This window comes from Siphateles boraxobius, unplaced genomic scaffold (assembly GCF_051911475.1).
Source record: "Siphateles boraxobius isolate OS27281-9 unplaced genomic scaffold, OSU_SipBor_1 22, whole genome shotgun sequence".
NCBI lineage: Eukaryota > Metazoa > Chordata > Actinopteri > Cypriniformes > Leuciscidae > Siphateles > Siphateles boraxobius.
The window spans coordinates 34,552,448-34,579,695 of NW_027508833.1; the positions used below are offsets into that span (position 1 = coordinate 34,552,448).

At 37.2% G+C, this 27,248-nt stretch overlaps 2 protein-coding genes across 17 annotated transcripts in view; both read left to right on the forward strand.

Moving 5' to 3' along the window:
• The window catches only part of nhsl1a (NHS-like 1a), a 152,534-nt gene that overhangs the window by 48,140 nt on the left and 77,146 nt on the right, over positions 1 to 27,248 (forward strand). For 5 of the 14 annotated variants that reach the window (XM_077239831.1, XM_077239834.1, XM_077239837.1 and 2 more), the window contains exons 3-9: positions 2,635 to 2,762; positions 3,300 to 3,374; positions 3,985 to 4,177; positions 5,600 to 5,731; positions 7,554 to 10,658; positions 11,252 to 11,375; positions 13,466 to 15,242. In XM_077239831.1, the coding sequence (XP_077095946.1) occupies positions 2,635 to 2,762; positions 3,300 to 3,374; positions 3,985 to 4,177; positions 5,600 to 5,731; positions 7,554 to 10,658; positions 11,252 to 11,375; positions 13,466 to 14,066 (4,358 nt within the window). In that variant the 3' untranslated portion in view covers positions 14,067 to 15,242. Of the gene's footprint in view, positions 1 to 2,634; positions 2,763 to 3,299; positions 3,375 to 3,984; positions 4,178 to 5,599; positions 5,732 to 7,553; positions 10,659 to 11,251; positions 11,376 to 12,276; positions 12,326 to 13,465; positions 15,243 to 27,248 lie in introns of those variants that run through there. The other 9 variants (XM_077239833.1, XM_077239835.1, XM_077239839.1 and 6 more) reach the window with 5 other exon arrangements.
• On the forward strand, positions 20,004 to 26,995 carry LOC143747230 (solute carrier family 22 member 6). Of its 3 annotated transcripts, XM_077239847.1 has the most exons (11): positions 20,006 to 20,582; positions 20,737 to 20,879; positions 20,965 to 21,065; positions 21,150 to 21,304; positions 21,775 to 21,943; positions 22,025 to 22,127; positions 22,222 to 22,352; positions 23,080 to 23,297; positions 23,443 to 23,551; positions 25,415 to 25,645; positions 26,063 to 26,995. In XM_077239847.1, the coding sequence occupies exons 1-11, from the start codon at positions 20,525 to 20,527 to the stop codon at positions 26,154 to 26,156; spliced, it is 1,512 nt and encodes a 503-aa protein (XP_077095962.1). In that variant the 5' UTR covers positions 20,006 to 20,524; the 3' UTR covers positions 26,157 to 26,995. The 3 variants fall into 3 exon arrangements, with proteins under 3 accessions (XP_077095963.1, XP_077095960.1, XP_077095962.1); XM_077239845.1 differs by having other exon boundaries at positions 20,005 to 20,879; XM_077239848.1 differs by lacking the exon at positions 21,775 to 21,943 and having other exon boundaries at positions 20,004 to 20,879; positions 22,036 to 22,127.

A 27,248-nucleotide genomic window follows, 5' to 3' on the forward strand; every position in this document is an offset into this window, starting at 1 on the left:
GTAGGGAAGGATTTGATTTCTTCCTTCGGGAATTGATTGGATCGTAGAATGGATTGTGAATTATGTTTCATGTTGTTTCTGAAACTTCCTGGTTTTATATCTTTGTCTTGTTTTTGGTTTATGTTACTTTGGGTCAATGAACTCCCCACAGAGTTTGTCCTGAACCAGCTCCTGTAGAGCCCAATGGCATATGTCATCATCATTTGACCTTCTGCATGCACTTTGGTATATTATCCTATACCAGGGAACAACATCACTTCCTTTTCTATCTGGAAACCAGATACATTTTACTTTCATGGCTTTTCTTAATTTCCTTCATTTGACCTTGTTGTTGCCTAAATAACTAGTCCTCTGAGGTGTTCTGGAATGCTAATGTACCGGTGTGTGTTCGTGAGCTGTCTTGGCCCCAGCGGGGGCAGCAGGTGGCACACCAAATGTCTGTTTTCCCTCTTTTCCCAGTGAGTTTTGGCAGGGCTGTTGTCCTATATATTGTTTTTAATTTACATTCATTGACCACCCACATCACAGCTTTTGAATGATTTCCTCTCACCCTCTGAATCACAAGGTGACAATTAAGAGTCGACTCAGCCACTGCAGCTATAAAATAATCTCTTTGTACCTACCGACATTATAGGTTTTGGAAACTAATTGGTTCATGGTTACCATGTGAAAATCAGTTGCTTTTATCCACTGACACTTTCACCTGTATAACCTTTTTCCTTCTAATGAAGATCAGCACAAAATGAGATATTTTGCTAATTGCCTATGGTGCTATTTTCCATAAAACAGAAGAAAGTTAGTCATACGGGTTAAATTGGAACAACAGAATTGTCCTTTTTTGCTGATCTATACTAATTTAACGCCTTCTTATGTGGTAGACCAAGCTGCTTATAGAAACGTACTAAGAGGTTAAGGTATTTGCTATGGGCAATGAACAGTGTTTTTGTGCATGTTGCCTGCAGTAAGATGAGAAATGAGAGGTAAAATGAAAGAATTGAGGTGAGAGCACAAGTCAAGTCCTCTTTATAGGGTTAAGACGACATCCCTCACACGTGCTCTGTCTCTCGCTCTTTGAGCTACTAACATATTAACCTGCACTAGCCTCTGCTCACTATTCACAGCTCAAAATGCAGATAATTATAATTTTTGACTCCAAGGGAGTTTAACTGAGTGAAGTAATATTATAAGCCTCCTAAAACAAACCAACACACTTGCATACTATAATAATGTGCTTGTGACAGTATGCAGCATGAGAAACACAAAGCTTATTCCTGGGTTTGGTGATGATTCACTGTGCTTCAAAAATTAATGTAATTTAAATGAGTAATCTAAATGCCTCGGTCCAGTATACTGTATGTGTAAGACATATATTAATATACTTTTAGAATGTAGGCCAAGCTGTTCCTAATTGCATTGTATGTTGTTTGTAAGCTTGCTGTCATTACAGCTTTGTGTTACTGAACTGTATAATCACCTGGTCACTGCCACATACTGGCACATATACGTTTTTATGTTTAACATAGACATTTACATTGAATTCATATTTATTTGCAGCATGTAGTAACTAAAATTTGTTTGCCATGAGAAAAAAAATCTGTTTTTCCTCTCTAGGCCTCCTTCAGTGAAATGCTTTCCTGTGCTTACATATTATAGATTATAAGACACTGAGACATTGTGCATTTTGAGCATACAGCAAACTACACTGGATGAGGTGTCGTGTCTTTCATGAGCTAATGCAGGAAGAATTGGGTGATTACACTGAGCTCTGCAAAAAGACAAGAGGGAGAGAGAGAATGGTTCATAGTGTTTCTCAGCAGGCACTCATTATGAAGGTGCCAGAGGAGGTGATCAGCTGAAATAAATGGATATGTCAGTGGCATTAGGTGGAGGTGAAGACCCCCTGTTCTCAGGCCATTCATAACCCGACAGTCAGATCTGACATATTCAGGTTAAACACTGTTCTCTTGCATTTGGTTGGAGGTCTTGTTGATATCTGTCTATCTATCTATCTATCTATCTATCTATCTATCTATCTATCTATCTATCTATCTATCTATCTATCTATGAGCTTAAGCCCACTTATCAGTCTGTATTTGCCCTCTCTCTGCACCGAGGGCAAAAGGACACTGTGGCTCTGCAGTGGTTCAGTATTATGCTGAGTGGGATAGAAGACTCATCAGCCTTTGTGAAACTAAAAATGTCTTCATTGCAGTGTGCTTATCAGGATGCTTTCTATGCTGGCTAATTGTACTTTAATCATTCTCATTTGCTCTAAAAAAACAAAACGTGTTTTATTTATTTAAATTCTGTTGATGTGTAGCCAGCTGTTTATTCCTTCCAAATGGAGAACATAAGTACTGCAGTTATTTTTTCTGAAGAAATACTTTTTACATTTCCTTTTTATTGCTTCATTTAGTTCCTGTCCCTACTGGGTGATTTTGTTTTAAGGAAATAAAGTTTTGATTTTATAGCCACTTTGATTAATAAAATTTTTGTTTAAGCAACCTGTGCACAACCATGTAGTATGAATTGATGTGTAAATGCTCGCTATAGGCCTGTGACCCACGTTAAATGAGCTTTGCATATTCATTACCACAACAAATTGTTCATGATTGGATATGCTTGCCTCCCCAGAGTGCGACAAGCTCAGGAAAGATGGCTTCCGCAGCTCCCAGTGCTACTCCCAAAGCCCTGCCTTCTCTGCAACCAGCCTTTGTGAAAGTGTACACCTGGATGAGGAGAAGACAGAGAAGACAAAGAAGGTAAAGCCTGACCTTAACACAGATTTTAGAAAACCTACCTTTGCATTCACAAGTATGCTGTTACTAGAGAAAAACAACCATTTTTGCAATGTGTTATATGCAGAATGTAATGCAGTTTATAATCGATATTACCAAAATCCTGTTGGCTTTTAATTATATAGGTCAAGCTGATATTCAGGCTTCATTTTCAAATCTGAGTTGACCTGAATAAAAACAAGAGCTCTTGTTAATTTAAAAGAATTTTGTTGTTGTTGTTGTTAATTGTTATATTGTATAATGAGAGCTAAGTATGCTCACATGTCCATGATGAAACAGACAAAGGCCTGGTTTTCTCCTAAATACTTTACATGATTTGGGTGTCTTGTTTTGCACTGCACCCTAGTGGCTGTGAGCATGCTAACAGTGTAGACCAGTATCCACTACAATCAATGATCAAACTAGAAAGTATTTGTTCCACATTCTGTAATACCTAAAGAAAAGTATTGCCTCAATTCACTTTTGTTCCTTTATTTTCACATTTTCTTTCCTCTCATCAAGCGGTTTAAAGTCCTAGACTGCCTATCACAGTCTTGCCTCTCTCTCTGCTGTCATTTGAGATCTTGGAAAGGAAAGGTACCTCTCACTGCAGTTGTAGTCAGTGGTAGCACTGTGCTGTGTGAAGGTTGGCTTCAGATCCTAACAAGTCCTCATAGCGTCTTCATACACAACCTACTAGTGCTAGTCACCCGCCGTGAGCGTTTTTTCCCCTCAGCAACTTACAGACAATGAGTATGGTAATTACACAAATTAGACATAATTAGATTGTGTATTTCCCTCGAGCAATCTTGCAAATTCATAAGAACTGTTTAGGCAAAGCAGAACAAAAGAATGTCTAATATGTGTTTTTGGCACAAAAAAAAGAAAAAAGTATCTAGACACATTATGGTTGAATACACTGACTGTAACACTGATCTCAAATTAGCATGAATAATTTAGAGAGCAGCTCTCCTCCATTCAGGGCTCCCTTGGGCTTATTGCTCAGAGAAATATTTCAGTCACCCAATGTTCCTGGAGGGAAATGCACGCCAAGAGTCTTTTTTATTCTGCTCTTTTTGGAAAGCACTTCATTGAATTAACAGTAGAAATGACCAAGTATCAGACAATACCTGTCACTGGGCATTGGCTAGGCTATCATTCACAGAATCCTGATCTCACTAAATCAGTCTGTTTTTGTTGTGTTCAGGCCTCAGATTCACCTAATGAAGAGGAGCAACTAGTGTACTCAATGCCGCCTCAGACCCCTTTGCTGCATTACGGCTCTGACATGGACATCCAGAGAAGCTGGACCAACTGTCTACCTTTGCCTACTCCTGAGGAGAAAATGAGACTGGAGTCTCAATCGGTGACCACTGATGTCATTCCCATCAACATTACAGGTACCTCCATTGTTAAATCATGAAATAGCATTTTAAGTTTTTTGAGCAGTGACTTTAACAGCTCTGTTGATAATCACATATATATTTTTTAGGAAATACTTGTTTTACGAGAAGAATTTATGACAGATTTAAGATTAGGAGAGTGGGTTCCTCTAATATTTCAGCTCTTCTCTGCTGCAATTAGGTATACACCAATATTAAAACTCTGGCCAATTATATCACTTTGCCAAAAATTATTTTCACGCCATTAAGTGGCCATATTCTATACTACATATTTTGTCTAAAAGAATTTAAAATAAAACAATAAAAACAAAAATTCATAATAAATGCAACAAGTGAATTTAGGCATCAAAACAATATAATTTACAGTAAGCAAAATAGATATTGATTTGTGATCAGTGTTATTAAATTATTTGTGTTTTAAATATTAACTTTAAGTGAGCATTAGATGACAGCAATGGTAATCTCTTAACCCTCTATGGTACGCATTATGTTCTAACCATTAAATATTTTTCAAATAAGTTTTTATTACATGAAATAGCTTCAATCTTTTTTGAGGGGAATTAATAGATTTATATACTTGGAACTCATGTATACTAAAAATATATTTTTTTGGTCTATATCATTTAATCCCTATCATTCGGCTAACTCATCCTCACTCTCATCACATGGAAGAGCTAACTCTGCACTCGTCCTATTGCCCTTTCCGTAAAATATTGCTGTATTCATTTTCTGAAAAGAAGAAAACAATTTGTTATGTATACATAAATACAACTATACAACAATAGACACTTCAAATAAATAAATAACTGCAAACATATTGTTGATGCTACTATCTATAAAAAATCCCAGGGATTTATATAGGGAAATACATTACTGCAATTCCACTGTGGTACAGCGTTGCCATATGGAAACATTGATATTTTCTCAATTTTACAGTAAAACTATGTTAGACAAGCTTGATTTTTGAATAATATAATCTAATGTACTTATCAGAGATGCTGCAAAAAAAATCCCCCTTGAGAAGAGATGTTTAGAAATGAGGTTAATAGAGCAATTACTGGAGTGTTTGAGGGTGACAGGGGGAAAGAGTTTTGGAGGGACATTCAAATTTCATGAGACTTAAAAACAGCTCATCATGGGCTACCTAAAGGCCTGCCCTTTTAATTAAATCATATATTTTTTTCTGAATAATAAGGAAATGAGTAGAAATTAATTGTTGCCATATGGCAACGCCGTAACATAAAATAGAAAAAATGGGAAAAATGAGCTAGCATACATAATACCCAAATACCCGAAATGGACAAATACTGAAATTTTTTGGCAATATATTGTGCATCTCTAACTACAATATAGTGCTGTGAACTCTGCATGAGGCATACCATTAATGAACACTGGTTTTCTATGTTCTTACATCTTTAGGTGAGAACTTTGACCGCCAGGCCAGTTTCCGTCGCTCCTTAGCAAACACTGATACCATAATACGAAGACCCAAGAGGGTGCAAAGAAGGAAGACAATAACAGGAGTTCCTGACATTATCCAGACTGAATTAGGTATGATTCCTATTCATGGTAGCATTCATATATGTCGCACCCTTCTCAGCCAAATCAAAGTAATTTTTCCAACATTAAAAATATTCCACATGAAGGAATGAATAGTAATTTTTTAAATAATGGTTTAAAACAATTTCCTAAAATTAGTCCAGTCATATCATATTTACATTGAGTGTTTAACCTCATAGGGGCCGACATGACCTGTTTGACAACATTTTTTTGTGACAGCCGCAAAGGGATGATCACACAGAATGTAGGTTTGCTGTTAAAAACATGAGATGAATAATAGTTAGTGTAGTACAGCAGTTACTAGTAAAAAAAGTAACTGCCACAGCCGCAGCACTGATGAATGGAAAAATGGCAGTGTTTCGAGCATGAGACTTTTTGTGCAATTAACGGTCTAGTACATATTTACATAGAAAAACAGTTAAAAACAATGGAATACTTTAAACAGCTCCTACAGAGCTTTATGGTTGGCCCAAAGCAAACTTTTTATGGCAACACATCCTCCCCTTGTACAATCATACTGGTAATTTACTGATAATGTAAAGCAAAACTTCTCATACAGGAAAATTGCCAGCACTGATTTACTGGTATTTCTGAAAAGTTGATTTACCGGTGATTTACCAGTAAATACTGTATGTGTGAAAAGCTACTGTTTGAAATTTTTGGTGGTGGAAATGCATTATTCTGACTAAGGCTGACTGTTAGTAAAGAACTTGACATTGGTAATTGAAAATTGAAAATACTGGATTTATGTCACTAGTAGGGCTGTCACTTTACGTTCGAAAATCGATTGCACAATCGATCGGACCAACCAACACAAGTTTCGAAAACGAAAATAGGGAATCGATTTTAACTGCCTTTTTTTTTTTTTTTTTACCAAAAATGTGTTTTAGTGTGACAGATCAATACAGTGCACAGAACATGTAGGATGTTGGGAAATAACAATGTCTTTTATGTTAAACCAAATGCTTTTTAATATTCGCTATTGCTTCAGTGCAAGTGAACAAGCGCGTTGTTACCGTTACTTGTTGCTTAGTGACGTGTGTGTTTTCAAGCAAGCCAGAAATGCGCAGATTCTGCGCAACACGCTGTATTTAATATATCATGAGGACTCACGAGTTGCGTATTTGCGCTAAATCCACGCAGATTTGGCTTACACGAACTTCCCCAGCAAAGTGAGTAAACATAGAAACACGCTAAATTGGCTCGTGATATGACAGCGTTACCCGCCAAAGTTAATTTTTATCCGAATTTGGCGTGTGTCCATTTCAATCCTTGAATGTTGCACTCCTGTTTGTCACCTTGCAAAAAACTTCACGCCAATAAATCATCAGAAATATTGCTGACTTGTGCGCGTCTCAAGCGCCCTCCTTACGTTCGTCCTAATGCCTGTTAGTTGTCCGTGGATTTGCCAATATTTGCTGTTGAAAATGGAAACGTCTTTAGACATGGAAAAATCGATTTTACAATCGATTCAATGAACACATATGTCTCAAAAATCGAACAGGATTTTTTCACAAAAGTGACAGCCCTAGTCACTAGGTGTCAGTACCGTCCAAGATGACTGCCATGTTAACACAACACTAAAATAAAATAAAATAAAATTACTGAATACATTAGGTTAAAGTAAATGTTGGAGCTTAAAATTCTATAGATTTATATTAATTATTATTATTTAAATACTAAAATATATAGTATATTTATTTACTGTATTTTAATCCTTTTTTGATATGTATAAATGTTTAGTTGGAATAATTAAGAAAGATAATCAAACATTCACCATGCATCTATAATTCCAATTACTATTTTCTTACAGCAAATAAAGAACAAGCTGACTCCAGAATTCATTCCATGTGTATGGCAGATCAGCACTCCACCCTCAGTCGAGTGGGAAGTGTAAACTCCACCCTGAGACGCTCAGACACCCGAGACTCAAGTTGCCAAACAGAAGAGTTGAAGATTGTTCCTCCCTCAGTACGCAGAATCAGAGCACAGAGAGGCCATGGAATTGCCGCCCAAATGGCCAGCGTCTCCTCCTCAAGCAGCATTTCCACCATAAGTGACTGTAATGGTATTGGCTACACTCAACTTAATGACAGTGATCAGAGCTTTCGCAGTTTGCCACGACAAGGTTCTCGCGTCTCGCATCAACACAGTGAACCAAAGTACAACAGCTCCCCCTACAGAATGAATTCTGGCTCTATAAGCTCTTCGTCCTACCAGTTTGACATGCAGCATGGCTCTTCATCATCACTGCAAATGCTGTCTGACTCCAGAAGCAATTCTTTAAACAGCCCCAAGCTTGCTGAAAATCAAAATTACCAACGCTCTGATCAAAATAATAGCCCAAGCTTGTTCAGTCTCAGTGGTGCTCTACAGAACTCTGTACCTGATACCTCGTTGTCAGCTGTCTCCTCCTGTTATGAATCCACAGCCTCACTCTGTACAGGGATCCATACTGAGACTGAGTCCCAGTGCAGCACACTTGACGGTAGAAACTGCAGCAGTCCTAACTGTGTCCGCAGGGATTCCAACTTCTCAGAGAGCAGCAATCAAAGCTGCAGCACACTAACCACTGACCAGTGGACATATGAAGTTTCTCCAAAGGACAATTTCACCTCAAGTTGCTCCTCACCTGTTAGCCATATATACAACAGTGAGGAACATTCTCCCAGCAAGACGGACACAAGCTCATTGTTCTCTGTTGACAATGAAGGTTACTACACCTCCATGCGCCTGGACTCTGGTTTGAAGTCACATAGTCATGGCTACATCAATAAAGCGGGGGATGCAAGGCACAGTTTGTACGAGTGCAAGGGCCACCACAGCGAAGGTGACCATGCAAGTCTGCAAAGCAACCGCTCACTGACACGTAGCATTTCCCTGCGGAAAGCCAAGAAGCCTCCACTCCCTCCTGCAAGGACTGACTCCTTAAGGCGCAAGCCCCAGAGGAAGCCTCACCACAGTGGTTCAGTGCTTAGTGAGCAGTTTATCTCCAGCCTCCAGCAGTCCTTAGAGCTTAATCTAAAAACTCATAGTTCATCTTGCTCCGAACAGACACCCTGTGGTAGATTTGAAGACCCTTGGGTGCTCCGACCCAGAAGCCAGAGCACCATAAGTGCAGCAAGCAGTGGGATGTCCGCACCAGCTGCTGTATGTCCGGTCACACCCACACAAAGCGACAGCAGCAGTCAGCGCTCGGACTATGCAGAGTCATGGGACTTCTACATGGATTACCCTGGTCCACGGCCCGACCAGGGTCTCTCGCCCCAAATCACAAAATCTGCAAGTGCTGAAGAGAATCAAGGGGTCATTGGCAATGTAGCCAACAACACTGGATTCCCATCGTCCCACTTCAACGGTAGTGGGATTCAGTCAAAATTGGCTTCCTCACCTGACAAGGTTCATCGCCTGACGTCACCATCAAGTGGTTATTCAAGTCAGTCCATCACTCCGACTGCAGGCACTCCCGTTACTTCTCTAATAAGAGCAAAGTCGCCGGCGGGGAGGCCAAAACCAAAAGTGCCTGAAAGAAAGTCCTCCCTGCGGTCTTCTGTGTCATCCTCCTCTACATCCCTGTCCTCCAACACATCAGATTCTATCAGGAACATCCCGCCACCTCCACTTGATATGACTTCGGAATCATATGGGTCATCCAGCCCTGCTTCTTGCTCTCCAACAGAACCTATGATAGACCCAACCCCACCTCTTCCTTCTCTACCTGACGTGTCCCCTGCCTTGGAAGAGAGACATAATTCCCTTTCAGATTCATCCACAACACCTGAAGAATGTGACTTTCTAGATTTCCCCCCTCCCCCACTAAAGGTTTTTGAATCTCTGTCAAGCAATGAAGGTACAAATAGTCCTTCACCTCCTCCACTTCTTTCTTCCGAACCATCATTGAGCACTTTATCTTCTCTTCCTCCTCCTCCACCTCCTCCACCATTACTTGAGATGAATCTTAAAACTTCAGCCATTTTGAAGACAGAGAGTTGTCTTAGACCTACGAAGGTTGTAGAAATTGAAAAAAGACTGAACAGTCACACTGGAGGGCGAGAGAAGAGACAGAAACCAATAATCACTGCCCAAGCTCTTCAGATGGTGCAGCTACGACCTGTCAAGCCCAAGCAAATAGAAGATAACTTTACAGCAGTCCGTTTTGATGACCAGGCACATAACCATTCTGAAACAAACTCAGGAAAGTCCCCAGAAATTGAGACTACAGAGCAAACAGTGACTGCCAGCTGTGTTGGTCAGTCAGAAAATGCCATTGAAATTTCTGAACATGAATATTCAGTGAACAAATTTATACAAGATTTCCCTGAGGCATTTACTGGCTCTATACCTCCTGGCCCAGATGAACATATCAGCAATACTGGGCAGAATGTTCCAGATTACCTTTCTAAGACATGTGCAGTTGTATCTACCAACAAGCTTCTGCAGTGTACAAGCTCCTCAGCTTCTCCTCTAAGTTCTCAGCTGCAACAGAAACCTCCAATATCATCTAAGAAGCCCAATCTTTCCCTTATTTTACCACCCATTATGCACCTACCTGTCTCTAATGTATTCAAGCTTCAACAGGTTCATGAAGCACAAGAGACACTTGAGTCATGGCAAGTGAATGATACATCTCCAACAAATACAGTAAATTTGCAGGCAGTTCCTTTAGACCTTGAGGTAGAGGAAGAGAGTGACTCGGACTCTTCAACCCCTGTGATCAAAAGCAGACTGTCTCTCAGTAGTGAGCTGTCATCAAACAGTCTCCAAGACCTACAACTCTCTGATCTCATTGTTCATGAGCATGACCTCAGCCTGAGTGATAAAGACTTTGGGCTCTGTGATGATAAAAGCACATCCGATGATGGTTCAAGCAGCAGCTCAGGATCCATAAGCTTTAAAGAGGACGAACATGAGGAAAATGGTAAGGGCTTCTTTTATTACTAGCCTAAAACTAAGAATTTAAGTTTCTGTGTATTGAGGATCCCTCTAGTGTGCCAAACAAATGAATGTGCCAAAAGATCATGAATTAGAATTTACTATTCAACTTTACATCCATAAGCAGAGCCATGTGTAACTGAAATTTGTGTTGCATGAATTACTAGACAATATTATTTTTATTAGGTTATGGATCTAAAATGAAAAGTAAATTGGTTTGATATATCAACACATTCAATGGTTCTAACCCAACTCTCTGATTGTTTATGCATTATGTTATAATACTAGTTACCCTTGAATCAGCTAAGAAAGTTGAATGAGAGCCCTTGAGTGTGTTAGTGGGTTTAGACTGTAATATTCTCAAGCCTCTTTAGTGCTCACCAAAGTGCAGTTATTGCACAACAGCAGGACTACCAAAAGAGTGTGAATAATTTAAAGAGCAGAAAAATGTCGGATGCATCATGGGTTTTATGCCTTTCCGATTTTACACTCAGTGTAGGCTCAGTCTTCATTGTTTCTTCCCACTTTGAGAGGTAAGCTGAGTGTTTGTTTGTTTGTTTGTTTCTGTGTGGGCTGTAGGTGCCGTTTTTGACTCGAGTTCTGAAAGCACATTTGGCATTAACACTATAAGAGAGACTGTGGAGGAGATGGTGACGCCTGTTCGTCCTCGTACAACAGAGGACCTCTTTGCTGCCATCCATAGGTAATGTGATGTTTTTTTTTATTTAGCCAGTAAACCCTACACATTTTTTATTTATACAAGTACATTAAACACGAGCATACAAACTGTTGAAGGCTGTGCTCAAAAAGGTAATAATAATAAGTTCATCAGTCAGACTGTTTATTTCTCTTGCACTATTCAACATAAATCAGGGTTTTATTCATTTGCATAGAAAGCATTATTGTATTACATTTGTATTGACCTGTAAAAACATGTGACAGTTTATTCAGAAAAGTTCAGAATATTCAACCTCCCCTCATTGTGTTGTCCATGATAATTTCATAGGAATTTGTGACCAAATCATCAGAAATTACATTGTTTTTTCTGATAAATAGAGTTGAGCAAACTATACTTATAGTCAACTCAATGTAAAGTTACATGAATTTTTCAATTTCATTAGATTACATACTTTCAATTCAATTTAATTTTTGGCTTTTGAGTTTGCTACAGTACATTCATTCAAATTCAAGAATTTAATTGGAATTTAATTTAGTTCTGACTGGAGCTAAACCCTGATAACGGGTAAATGAGCCTGTAAAGCTATTCATTCTCTCATCAGAACTATTCACATAATTATATAAACGATTAATATAATAATATATAAATTATATAATACAATTTTAAATGTATGCAACACATTTTTAATAAAATTTTTTGGGTGGCAAATCACATTTATGTATAAGTCCTTTCAGTATTTCTTTTTATTGAAACATTATTAATTTATGTTTTATCTTGGTATCTTTGATGGTCTATACAGCATGTATTATACTGACTTTTATGACAAGCTGTGATCTTTTAATCATTCAATTTTAATATTGTTGGAGTTGTGTCGTGCTCATGCATTTCTGTTGAATCATTTGCCTAAATGTGTCATCTGGAGCAGTCTACGTAGACAGAACATGAACATCCAATAACAGGTGTGGAGTAAACTGGCAAGTAACGTCGCTGGCTGGTGTTGTGTACCTGTAGTTTGGCTAGGGTCAGATTACACCCATAATCCAGTAGCTCCTTTAAAATAATTAATTATCCTCTTTTTTACCCTCTAATCCCCAAGTTCTGTTTTATGGTGTTTGTATTGTGGTGTCACACCTTTTGTTAGTTTAAAAGTTTAATGGACTGTATATATGAAACAATCTGAAACACACTGTGAAAACACAGAGCTGTGAAGATTATTCTGGTATGACTATATCATAGAGTTTCAGGACAGAACTAAAAAGCACATGATGCAGTGTTATTCTAAGAGGATTTGTCATCATTTATTTGTGAGAATCAAAGTTTAATGCCTAGAAAGATCTGACATTCAAGTGCTCCTATTAAACAACCTTAAGGGAACGTGATGGACTAACTTTTAAGAAAACATGAAGGTAGAAGTGGAATTATTTAAATGCAAATGTGAAATTATTTTCTAAGGGTATAGCAGAATATAAAAAAATATTTATCACAACTTACAAGATATTAAAAGCAATAAGAGGGTAGTATCTTTTTTATTTTTAGAGTTAAAATGTGGAATTTCTAATCTTTATAATTAATCTATCGACTGAATTTCAAAAATTACTCTGCCTATCTGCCATTCGTTTGACAACCAATGGTCCCGTTCCCAAACTCACGCCATTTAATAAGCAAATCCGTTCAAACCCACATTTGTCCACCCACGTATGGTTTACTTAGTTTTCGAAGGATATTTAACTGATGTACGAAAAAGTATTATAAAACATCAAAAACTGTACACACTTCACCTCTACCAATACCTCACAGCGTCCTTGGTATTTAATGTTATCTGATAACATTCAGGCCTGAAAATACAATGCTACACATTTGTATACATATTTAGATATTCATTAATATGTTGAATCACTTCTGAATTATTTAACCTAACATTTTTATCTCAGTAGACAGAGGAACCTGTCTACAGCCCTACAACAAATGACAAGTCTCATGTTCACTGATTTATAGATCAAAAATGCTACACATGGAAATTACCCACTCATGGTATCAACAACATCAAGAAGACATGCCGTAACCATGCCAAAGGCTTACCTGAGAACCTGTCCAACTGTCTTTTTAATCCCCAGGTCAAAGAGGAAGGTCCTGGGCCGTGGCGACTCTGAAGAGGAACGCTGCCGTAGCCACCCCCCTTCACCACCTGTCACTCCAACCGGCTCCTGCCCCAGCCTACCTTCTTTACCACGTCAGACCAGCTCCATTCAGCGCAGCCTGCGGCGCTCAACCACAAGCAATGACAGTTTTAAAGCTCTGCTACTTAAGAAGGGCAGTCGCTCAGAGTACAGCTTCCGCATGTCGGCCACTGAGATTCTCAAATGTACAGACCCCCGTTTCCAGAGGACTAATTCGGAGTGTGCACAAGCTGACGAACTGTGCATCTCTCCGACAAGCAGCAGGAGAGCGCCTGAAGAGTGGGCACGTATGGAGGGAGCCTTGCCCCGCCTTACCACCGGACTAACAACCCTAAAATATGGGCGTTCAAGCACACCACCTTCCGCAGCCAGCAGTCGGTACAACAGCCGCTGCCGCATTCTCAGTGGGCCAATGACTGCCATCTGTGAAAAAGAGGGAGAGGTGGCCGAGTCTCCAGACTGCTGCATTAGCACTGAGAGTCATTTCACCCTGCCTTTATCCTCCAGCAGCACGGTCTGCGCTCAAGGCAGCACTTAGGGCTTTCAACTCAACCCTAACGGCCTGTAAGAGATAGTAATCCATTCAATATGAACACCGTAGAGGTCTAAACTCTGCCTGGAAGGCCATGCTTGTGCTGGCCGATAGCATTCCCCAAGGAATTAGTGAGAAGAAAGATTGGAGGTAGTTTCTGTAATTCTGTAAATGTAGTTTTGCTCTTTTCCTGAGAGTTTTGTCTTTCTTAAGAAATTAGCGTTCTTTGAAAATTGTTATATTAACAGAGGTATACTGGTTTGATGAAAGGTTCTTAGCTCTCAGTATGAAGGATAGGAGAAAAACGAGATGTACATTTCCTTCTTGGTGGTAAGTTTAGGAAAGAATGAAGGGAAACAGAATGTCATTGAAGGATTTTGTGCGTTTCTGATGCGTTTCTGCATCTGTGACAATGGAAAGTACTTAACCAAAGTGAGCACTGAAACACTGAATGCACAGAAACTGCATCCAGATCACTTTTGTGGTGTTGGTGGTGTCAATTGTATTGGCATTATCAAGCATGATAGGTTTTGAAGGTTGGCACATGACTGTATGGTTATGGTGAAGTTACTAAAGAATGAGTTTGGACAAAATGGAGATTTTTAATAAGTGTTTAGAGAGACTGGTTTAAAATATGTATATTTTACGCACCTTAACATTCTTCATTCTTTTTGATTGTGTCGAACAATCTTCAGTTAGAGCAATGAGAGAAATGAAAGTTTATCTGAACATAAAGTTAATCAGTTAATGCAAGTACATTTTTAACTAACTAAATAGAATTTTATCTGTTTACGGTTAGACAATGATAATAGTTCTCTATACTTCAGTGTAAATAACCAATAAATAAAGCCAGTTACCAACCATTCTGTTTCATATTTAGAAACTGAAAGCTTCTATTTAGGCCATGTTTCCATTTACTGTAGGTTCTTCAAACGTTGAGAAATTTCTTGCCTTTGCCGGTCTCACATTTGTGACAATTTGTACATTTTCATGTTTCTTATTTCTAAAGGGAGGTACTGTTTAGTCTATTTACTGTACTACGTGCACCTGAATGTTCTTCTTCCCATAGTAATGAACACCAGCAGAATGGTAGTAGAGAAATGGTAAAGCCCCTGGGTAAATGCCATGTGAGATGCAAGGGTTTCTGTGAAAGAAATAAAACATGGCATTAATCTCAAAAAACACCACTTGTTTTCTGTGAAATATATGCAGTATTTATTTCTGATCTACTGTATCAGAGCTTCGTATTTACAGCAGTGACTCTGCAGTATAGGATGAAACACAATCCATTGACGTCATAAAGGTAATCACATCTGATTGCTATCATCCTTGCTGAGATTTACAGAGTGTAGACAAGGCCAAAGTGTTGTCTGGTCCAATATAGGACTTTCTGCATTCTGCTCCAGCACAGAAATGTCCATATTGCTGTAATGATGTCAGTAATTTGTTGTGATGTTGTTTTTAATCATAAACCTACCGTATAGCCATATAAAACCTGTGAAATGCCTATGAATGGTAGGAGCATCAGTTTTTATGAATTACCCATTAAATTATTTATTTGGTTAATTGAAGTTAAGCAAACCTCCAGACGCCAGGACATGTGGGCTGTGGGCCAGTGATGCAAATAGACTGCAGACGTGCGTGATCCCTTACGCAATTAAATCCTTTAGTTTAGATGCAACAACCTCAGTCTTGAGACAGAGCAGTCACTGATGTTGATGGATGTGGAGCAACATAATCAGGAGTGTTTAATACATTTTAGCAAGAAGACATTTCTGCTTTAGTGGCAAGGGAGATTCAGCATTTCTAAAACACAATTCTATTGGCTACAAATTGGCCTATTGTCACACTTGAGTTCATAACTCAACAAGGTTCCTATACGAAAAGGTAAGTTACTGTAACTTCAGTTTGATAAACAGAGTATTTAACTGTCTTATGTGGCGATCCAAATAAGGAAGTAATTTAAATGGGTAAATTGTTTATAATAATTTAATACTGGGTAAATGGCTAAATTCAATTGCTATCTATACTAGCTATAATGGGTGTGTGTCCATAAATATGCAGTATATTCATTTTCAGTATCATCTCAGGAACTGAAGAGAGGAAAGAGATTAACGAATGGCATACATGCATCTCTTGCACGTTAACACGATTAGCTTCTGGAACACAGAATGGAAACCCTGTTACTGTATATTACGGCTTTATATGAAATGCAAAGTCTGAAATATGTTCTTGCTTAGCCTATTAAGCACAAATGAGCATTAAAATTGTGCAGAGATCAAATTTTCGTGTTTTTTTTATAAAGTTAATTATTTAGGGGTCAGACTAGCTACTAATCAGCCAGTAGCCTACCTTTTGTTAAGTTTTAACGGTTCTCTAAGTTTTAACTGTTTGTTTTATCTGTTGTTTTGTTCTTATTTACAATTTTTCCTAATCTAATTTAACCCCGTAGGACAATCCTAGCAAACATCTGAATGGAAATCATCACACGGCTGGTCCCCTACACGAAAACGATTGCAGGACTGAAGACAGCTTTGGTCCTGATGTTTAGGGTACCGACGGCGGAGGCAGGAAGAAATGCCACTCACCTTCCATCCGTTAATATCCACCACCATTATATCCACCGAGAGAGCCAAACTGTTCGCGCGCTGCTCCGCACCCCCTTCACCTGGAGCGTGCTAAAACAGAGGCGCAACTCACGCGGGCATTTTACAGCGCAGTAGGCGGGAATTGTGTTTCAATCTGTAACGGTCGCTGATGAACGGAGTCTCATTATTAGGCCTACATAATCACTGATGTGATGGATTGACGGAGTCTTCGTGTAAGACTTATCGTGTGATCGCAAAAGAGATTTAGACTAATTTTCTTTATTTTCTTTTTTATGAGACTTTGTCTTTATGCTTAGACTCTAGAAAATGTAATTGTTTTAGAGATGCCACTCGATGTCATTAATGAGTCGTTTATAAAATAAAAATATAGGCTACAGGCAGGGGTGCCAAATCTTCCACGAGAATGAGATCCTACCTGCAGAGTTCAGATCTATCTAATCTTGATCCAACACAGCTGTCTTATCCTCCTGAAGATCTTAACTAGCTTCAGTTGTGTTTGATCGGTTGAAGCTGAACTTTGCATGAAGGTATAGGCCTAGATCTCCAGGAACAGGATTGGGCATGGACAGTAGGCAATCTAATTCTTGATGAAAAGGGCTAACTGCTTTATTTTAATTTACTAAAGGACTGTGTTGAACTGTTGAGATTAATAATTTGTTAAAACACAACAAAAGAAAAATTTTGTTTGATAGGCCTACACATTTTAATATTTTGAGCATGTCTTGTGACTTTTATACAATTATAGCCCTACAAAAAAAAAACATTGTTTGCCATGGAAATGTATCTATTGTACTTGTTTGTATTTTGTATTGAATTTGTATTTAAAACTAAACTATGCATTATGTATAAAATATCGATAACACTTTACAATAATGATCATTTGTTAACAACATTAGCATGGTGGACTAATAATGAACTGCACATATACAGCATTTATTAATCTTTGTTAATGTTAATTTCAACATACTAATACATTATTAAAATCTTGTTAAAATTAGTTAATGCACTGTGAACTAACATGAACAAACAATGAACAGCTGTATTTTTATTAACTAACGTTAACAAAGATACAAATACAGCAACAAATGTATTCCTCGGTTAGTACATTAGGCCTAACTAATGAACCTTATTGTAAAGTGTTACCAAAATGTAGGCTAACCACTCAGCTCTGTTGCAAAATCTGATTTGCGGTTGACTTTTGATCTTTATATTCATTACAGTTCCTCTTTCTGAATTTCTCTGAATGCTAATAATAATTAACATCTTAAGAAATAAACACTGTAGTACGGAAGCCCTGAACCGCAACGGTGTTTTTTGCAACTACGGCCACTTTTGACTATCCCAATTTTTTAAAAAAATCAATCAACCTCTATGAATTTCAATTTTAAACATCACATTCAGTACATATAAAAATTTACACAAAATAGAATGTAGTCGTTAAGATTTTAATCTGGAACAAGTTTATTTTTTATGTTTTTCGGGTCATCTTCTTAAAAAGTGTCCTTACCGCAACGTTACAATAACGTTCATTTTATAAATTTTTCTTTAGTAATTTCTATAAAAAATTTAATATATTTAAATAGCTTTTTCAAATTTGATGCAGTTTTGTAAATACTGATATAAAAAAACAATATACAAAATAGGAAATTTCATGTTTTTTTCTATGCCATGTAAAAAATTTACAGTAACCTTAGATGTCAATTGTTTCCATACACACAAAATATAACATATTTAACTTTTTATGACAGATGTTGCAATTTAAATTTGTTAATTATCTCAGCTTAAGTGTTAAAATATTTTTTGGCAAATGAAAATGTGAAAAAAAAATGAAAATAGAATAGTTTTGCAGTAATGACATCTTGTGTCGGTAAGGACACAATGTTAAACTGACAGGGTTAAAAAATGGCATGTTTATATATATACTAATATATATATAGGCTAATAATATATACTTCAGTACTAATAATATACTGAATATTTGTAATTTAATATACAGTAGGCTAAACCTTGAATTTGTCTCTACCCCAACACAATGTCTTTACTGCAACATCTAAATTTTGCTGCGGTAAAGACATGGCGGAAATGACATTTTTGCTAATATTTTAGCTAATTGGCAGCTAGCAAGGCCTACCACATTAGATTTGACTCTAAGCATCTTAATACATGAATTCAACAGTAATTTACATTTATTTTTAAAATGTAGTTCAAAATATAGAAATTATTAAGCTGAATGGTAAGGATGCACAATAAATACTAGAGCAGAAAAGATGATGATTACCTTATTTTTTTGGTATCTTGTGAGTGAGGTATTGTGGTGGCCCAGTCTGTCAGCAATGTAGTGATAATTTCTGTTTCCATTGAAACTAGACTTGTTTGAGTTCAATAACATTTCATATTAAAAGCATTTTTTCATTGTTGCATTAAAGGGGCTCTAAGCGATGTCGGGTGACATCACTTCTTGTTGACTTTTAAAGTATTGTCAAACAAAACGAAGGCTAGCTAGACCCTCCCTCCTCCTCATCCGCGCATTAACCCCCCAAACCGCACCCCCAAACACTTCTTATCGGTTATTGTCTGGAACAGTTTGTTATGTTTCGTGGTGCGGGTAAGCCCAGTTTGTTTTTGTTGCCGTTTGTGGAGCGTGGGGTGTCTGCAGAGACCGTGTTTTTTTACAGTGTGTTCAGGGGACAGGCAGCTAGCGGATAGTGAGGAGATGTTTGTTGTATGTGACAAAAATGTTTTGGCCTAAAAAACGCGTGACATCGCTTTGAGCACCTTTAAGGACTCAAAAGTGTGGGACAGGCACATTTAGTTAAAAAAATCATAAAAATGATCAGTAAATAAATAATACAAAGAATTTTAAGATGCTGTAAATTAATCTGCATATTAAACAATTCCATTTGAAATAATGTCAAATTGTAATTAAATTAGCTTATTTTATGTATCTCAACATTGATACCACAGGTGTGGGACATTAACAATAATGGTGTTTTGAGCAATGCTTCATAATATTATATTTAATCCCATTAATCAGTAATTATATTTTTTGTCAAGGTGTGTAATGGCACTGTGAATATATTTATGAAACATCAAATGACAAATTTTAACATAAATCTAAAATTTCACTGCTGGGACTTAAATGTCCGTCTATAGTTGGACTTGCCACGCTAGCAACTCTCTCTGCGGAAGCTTTGCATTGTTAAAAGAGCTAATAAAATATTTCTACTCAGATCAATATTTCGTGTCTAATTATTTACTTACGTGGCAAGTAGTCATGTAATAAGCGGGATCTTATTACCTTGTCTGGGGTTTATTCTGAGATAACAACCAGCTGGATGTAGCAGCTACTAATCAGTATTTAATGTATATGAGGAAGACTATGCAGTGATTATCTATAACATTTGATTATCCTGTACCTGAATACTGATATACCTTCCTGAAAATCTTAAAGCGGTGTGTGCTTATTTCATTTGTTTAATCTTTGTTCTTTAAAATTTATTTTGGCCATTACTTGTAAGTTTATTTTTTCTTATTTTATTTAATTTTCACTGGTAGGGTAGGCCAATCTAAAATTTGGTAGCTTATTTATTTGAATAAAAGATTACATGGGTCAAAACAATAATGGGTCGGGGATGGGGTGTAATGAGTGGGGGCCGCAACACTGATCTTGTAAAAACCCCTTAGCAAATGTGCAGTTGTTGCGTCCCTGCGCCTTGCCTTATTGACCCCGTCGCGTCATACTGGTGAGAGATTCTAACTCTAGGAGTCCAAAGTAACCAACAACTGTGCTATTCACATAATCAGAAAGACTTAGCCTACAGTGGATGGAGAGAAGGCGTCGTCAGAAGTCCCGTCATGTCAGGAACATTAACACGTTTCAAATGCAGATTCTCAGTGAAAGATCGTTCTAACCGTAAGTTTATTTAGGGATAGCCTACAACTTCTTTGTAAGTGAACTTTACTTCCGAGCACCGGCGAAATGAAGACGGACGGCGCTTTTTGTCGGTTTGTTGGTCCACTACAAAAACAAGTTTATTTGATCCTTACTTTACCGATATTTTTCACAGCCTTTACATTTTTCGTGGATGTGTTTACGTCACACATTACGCCTTGCAGTGAGAATATAGCTAAGTCTTTGAATCACAGAGTGGACATTAATATTTCCAACATCACAGCAAGTCGGACGGAGAACCACAGCGACCTCGCGAGTGTGAGTAGCCCAATTAAGATTGCACAATATAGCCTATTTAAAGCGCAGCACGAGTTACATAGGCTATGTATCTGTTTTGGCACAGGATGGCACGTGTCACGAGGCTAATCATTTTTCTCATGGGAAAGCGACATACATGACGGGTTTACTTATCGGCTCTGTAGTCGGTGGTGCTGTATCTGACAGGTTGGTATCGCCCCTTTCTGTCAGACGCTGTTGCGACAAGTGTACGAGTTAATAACAGAAAGTGTATGTTCTCCCTCCAATCAGATATGGAAAGAAATTACTACTCATTTGCTGCTCAGCGGTCCATGCAGTCGCTACTCTGATAGTGGCATTTCTGCCGTATGAGCCCGTGTACCTGACTGTCCGTGGCATCAGTGGTGCAGCCTGTTGTGCCATCCACATCTGCACCTACAGTTTAGGTACAGTTACGCTTGTGTGTCTTCTTGTTCTCTATTAACACCGGAGGACAACAAATAGACCATTTAAAATAAACTAGAATAATTGTGGTCAGTCTTGCACCTGGAGATGTTCTACAATGTAAAAAAATATATGATCAAAGTTATGACAACATGTGTTTTAACATTGCTGTAACTCATCAAATAAGTTAAGCAATTTTCAACCTTTATAATAAGTTATACAAGATTCAACAATTTTTTTTAGTCAGTTTAATGCAATTTAAGTTTAAATGACTTAAACATCCAAGTTGAGTGTACTCAAATTTTAAAGGCAGCAACTTGACAAAGTGAACTGCACTTTTTTCATTGGATGTTTCCAATCTTTATATAGCTTATAGGCTATATCAAAATTGTACAACATAGTGTACAGACTATAACTTGACACAATTAATTAATTTATGAGGCCTGATAAAAGTGCTTATCTGGTTTCTCAGGGGTTGAATGGAGCCTCCCCAAGTATCGCATCTGGCCACCCACCCTGTTTTCTTTCATCTTCAGTCTGGGAATGATGGGATTGGCTGGCGTAGCTTTCTTGACCAGTGACTGGATGCAGTTTTATCTGGCACTGGGCATCCCCCAGATCCTCTTTCTGCCTCTTTATTTGTTAGTAGAACAAATACAAAATCTTCAATGCATGTAAAAAGTGTGTTGCATTATATATTTATTTAATTTTGCAATTATTAGCTTTCTTCCAGAATCTCCTCAATGGCTGCTTCTTAATAAGAGGATGAAAACACTAGAGGGCTATCAAAATAGAAGTCCTGAGGACAAGCACTACTTGGATCTTGTAAGATGCAAATTCGTACTCTAGAATTGGTCAAATGTTTATGGAAAGTGCATGCAACATGAAAACGTAAATTGTAAATTCCTTTCATTGACAGCTTTTGGAGTCTGTGGACAGTAAGATGCAGAAGTCACTCACAGAGAAGACCTCCTCTAAAACGGAGTCTAATTTCGCCAACTTTACATCACATACTATACTGCTGCGTCTGTTTATCATGAGTTACATTGGGTATGGAAGTTTAACTCTGGTTATGCAATTTCAGTTGTTGTTTTCATTTTCACTTTTTGAAAGTATGTTGCTGTACTTTAAAAGTAGCACGTGTGTTTTTTGGAGGATTTTTAAGTATGTGGCACAGAGGGAGGTAACCTTGCACTTTGAGGAATGTCCTAATGGAGTTGTTTTTTAAAGCTCAAACGGTTTTCATGAATGATGTAACCTTGGGGCTGTTAACAACAAACCCCACTGACAAGTGTGACTAAAATATTATATGATCAATAATTCATGACAACATATGTTTTTACATTGCATCAACTCGTGAAAACAAGTTTAATAAGCTATACAAGATTCAACTCATTTTTCAATTCAGTTTAATGTAATTTTAAGTTTAAACGACTTAAACGTTCAAGTTGAGTGTACTTTAAAATTTCAGGCAGCAACTTTTTTTTAGAGGAAACTACAACTTTGCCTCGGATTATTCCAAACTTTATATCCTCTATAGGCTATATCACAATTGTACAACATAGATTAAGTACAGACTTAACACAATTAAGTTGAAATGACTTAAACATTCTAGTTGATTGTACTTAGAAATTTAAGGCAGCAACTTTTTTTCAGTGTTGGAAACATTTCGAACCATTTATTTTCTCTGTAACTACCGGCAATATCCGATCACATTCAGAGATATTTCTATTATCCACACAATCCTTTCACACACAGTTTAAATTTTTTTTCACAGTTTTGCATCTGCTCTCACTTATTATGGGATCTGCTTCAGTGTGGGAAGTTTTGGTGTAAATATCTACCTGGCACAGTTTTTCTCTGGACTATCAGAGACTCCCTCTTTGCTGCTTCCATTTCTGTTGAAGCGATGGGGCCGCAGGCCGTTCAGCATGGCCTCGCTGTTCCTTAGTGGCATTTCCTGTATGCTGTCCCTCCTCGTTTCCAAGTTCTGCGGTAAGGGACACTGTATGAAATACAATCATCATATGATCATAATCTAAGATTGCTTATTGCTTAGTGTAGATGCTATATGTGTAAGTTCATTAGAAGAATATCACTCTGACAACTGTTATTTGAAATATTCTCTCTTTCTGAACAGACATGCCTGCCCTTGTTATGACTCTGGCGCTGATGGGCAAGCTGTGTATGCAGTCTACCACCTGTGTGTCTCTGCTCTATGGGATTGAGCTGTTCCCAACTGTAATAAGGTACACTATATCCAGACAGGCCTACCTGATAAAACACATTATTGATAATTAGATAACTCGTCCCTAAGTTCAAAACACACCTTGGAGTCTATCGTGGTAATGTTCAGATCTCTCAATCATTAAATGTGCAAGGACAAACTTTGTTGTTAAATGAAAATGTAGACCCTTTGCAAAAAGTATCTATATTACAGCTCCTCACTTTAAAAAAAAAAAACATTTTAAAATGTATGACAACACGACAACACAAAAACAACACGCACAAACCAGGAAATTCTATTTAAATGGTCTTTAATAAAAAATCTAAAAATGCATAGGGGATTGCATGATATTTACTGGATAATAATATAAATATAACACAACAGATAATAAATAATATAACACAACAGAAATAGTGTTAATTTTGTTTGCTATTTTTAAATTTAGTCTTAGACCTGTGTCAAACATACTTTTATCTTATTTAATCAACCTTGTCCTGTTTTTGTTTAGTCAAGTTTTAGTCGACTAAAGAAACCAACAAGGAGATTAACAAGGCTAAACAGTAAGGAAAGACAAGAAACGCAGACACATGAAAAAAAGACAGTGAAACCAAACATTATCCTGACAGTCTGAGTATTTGCTGATTTATGAGAGTATTCAATACGAATCAAAAGAACATCTGTGGCATTTCCTGCACTGTGAGAGAGATATTGGATTTTTGATCCACAGTGCAAGACTCAGGTAGACATTCAAAGTAAAATATGCTGATTCATAGTAGACATTATAAAACACTTTTTTCATCAGTTACATAATATTGTGGGTAAAATGGCCATGGTATGTATGTAAGCAAACAGCACAGTACTAGACAGTAGATAAAAATGTTCACACACTTAATCTGAAATGTTCAGTTAAGTAGTTGTTGCACACCTTGTTGCACAAGATCTGCTGTAATGAGTGAGAAGGCAGTGATTGACTGAGTTTATAAAACACTGTTACAGAGTTTAACTGAATTTGATTAGTTAATAATTACACTCTTCTATTTTTCTTACATCGTAGTCGTGTAAACATCCCTGAGGCTACATTACATTTACATCAATTTACATTACACTTACATACACCCAGTACATTTGGAAACAGCGTTTTCGTTTCAAAACTTTCTCCTTCCACACTAATGTTTTCCAAAAGTTTCCCGTCCACACTAAAATGTCGGAAAGCGATTAATTCATCTTACTGCTTCATGCGTAAAACCTCATAAAAGCTCACTGAGATGATATAGACGGAACAAGACATAATAAAGGGGGAGTTTTCAATTTGGTTCAAAATACAATATCGGACAGGTCTTCTTCAAAACATACTGCGTTGTCCAACTCCTACACTAAACAGTCTATACTAAAATAGTCTTATACTAAACAGAATGGCCTGTCAAATCCCTGGAGGTCAAGATTTCCAACTAGTAAAGTATTCTCTTTCTTTTCACATGTTCATCGTTCATACTCGTGGATCGATTTTTTTCTTTTTTCTTTTGGACTATAAAATGATGCACCCTGTTAATTCCTGCGACTATCATAGTATAGTCGTCTCCGATCATGACCCCACCTCTTTGGATTTAAGGTTTCCAGAAGCCAGAACTTATTCTAAACAATGGATATTTAGTTCACATTTAAAAAAATACGTTTTCTGTTTTTAGTTCAAACCGGTGTTGTGTCGACAAACACTGAGAGAAATTTCAGTCAGAAATCAAAATGTGTAATTATAGTGTTTTGCCTTTGTAGGACAGTGAAGCAGTTGCTATAAATAATTTATTTTCAACAAAGTACATTATTGTTCATGACATGCACATTGATTTGAAGTCTCTTTCTCACTAAAAAAGTGTTTTACTGTATGCAGGCAGAAGTGCGTCGGCCTGGTTAGTCTTTGTTACCGAGTGGCCTGCATTATAAATGCGGTGGTGACCCCTGAGGGCGGGATCCCTCTGCCAGCTATGATCTGTTACAGCAGTGGGCCGATCATTGGTGCAGCCCTGTGCCTGTTTCTCCCAGAGACCAGTGGCATCCCTTTACCAGACACAGTACAGGACTGTGAGAAACAGCCCAGGCTGAAGCTTTCATGCTCTGCACGGTGAGATGCATGAAAAAATTATTATAATTTTATATTTTTGAAATAAAATGATATGACTTAATATATCTTTTAAGAATCAAAAGTGCAAGACATAAAGATGACAATCATTTACAATTACAATCAAGTAATTTCTGCAAACTGTCTTTGCTTTTAACATATTACATATATGATTTAAATATATATTCAAATTAAATTTAGACTTAACTAAACTAAAAACACATTTACTTAACAGTAAATGTCCTGCCATGATAGCTTTTTATTATCAGCATGCTATCTATATCATTCTATATAACCAAAAGATAGCAACCCGGAAAAAGATATTCAGCTGCAGCCAAATAGTCAATATTTTAATAAAAAGAATAAATACAAATCATTATGAATTAATAAAAAAATATATATATATATTTTTTTTTTCAGTTTGCCCGTGAAGCATACACAGGAGTCAGATGTTTCTTTTGCCAAGGAGATGGACATGAAGAACCAAACGGAATGCATTCCCCTCTCAGCATAGTCAACAAATGGACACTGTTTCCTGTCATAGCAGAAAGGACTTGTTCATATTATTTTAAATTCTTTTAATGCCTTTTTTATATCAATTTAGTAAAAGTGCACATTGATTTGCTCAGGATGTTAGCATTTCAAAGGGATATTTTAAAGGAATTCCACTATGTAATGGTTTTTTGAGATGCTTCAATAATGAACTTTACTTCTGGTTGATGATATTGGAACATCTGCCAAAACACATGTTTTGATACATGCACAATTTGTCTTGGACCTCAAAAACCACACACATTTTTATACATTTTCTCCTTTGAGTATATAACCTTTGGTTTGCAAAGTTTTAGTGACAACTTTACAGAATTGATTTATCTTAGATTTTGCTCTTGGATCTTTAAAAAGTAAAATGTTTACTTTCACAAAAACACTTGGGGGCAAAGTCTGTAATTCTTAAACATGTCTTACAATGAAATACAGTTGGTTAAATCATTGTTTTGAACAGCTTGCATATATACCATGCAACAATAATACTACAGTAATGGCCATGTTTGTGTGGGGAGAGTCTTCAACTCAAGATATAATGTGCACATTTCTGATTTTATTAAAAAGGTTATTTATTGGTAATATGGTTCTGTGAACATCCATGGAAACATCCATTGCACAAAGGGTTCTTTAGATTATTAAAATGATCCTCTCAAACCTTTCAGGTTTCTGAGGTTCTTTTGGGGAACCGAAAATGGCTTTTTCATGGCATTGCTGTGTGACGTTCATTGGTACTGCAATGTAATATACATGTTTGATTTCTCCTCCATAATAAAGGCCACTGCTCATGCATGCTGGCTATGGAAAGTACAATTTTATTTTCTTGATATCAAAGACATTCTGCATATGGTTGTTTGCTGAAGTGGAATAGAATCATTGCTAGAACTGAATTATTATGTGTCTCGAACTTTCTACTATTTGTTCTTTAAAAAAAAAATATTCCAACCCAGCTGCTTCTTAAATGAGTCACCGTGATTTTTTCGATGACTTTACAGTTTATTTATGAAAGTTTAAAGTTTAAGTGATCACATATTAAGATCCCACAGCATACATTTAACCTCAC

Bases quoted from the DNA above. Each gene is read 5' to 3' on its own strand.
- LOC143747230 (XM_077239845.1), top strand. From the start codon at position 20,649: ATGAAGACGGACGGCGCTTTTTGTCGGTTTGTTGGTCCACTACAAAAA. The intron at 20,880-20,964 runs GTGAGTAGCCCA...GTTTTGGCACAG, and splicing joins ACCACAGCGACCTCGCGAGT to GATGGCACGTGTCACGAGGC. The intron at 22,353-23,079 runs GTATGGAAGTTT...TTTTTTTCACAG, and splicing joins TTTATCATGAGTTACATTGG to TTTTGCATCTGCTCTCACTT.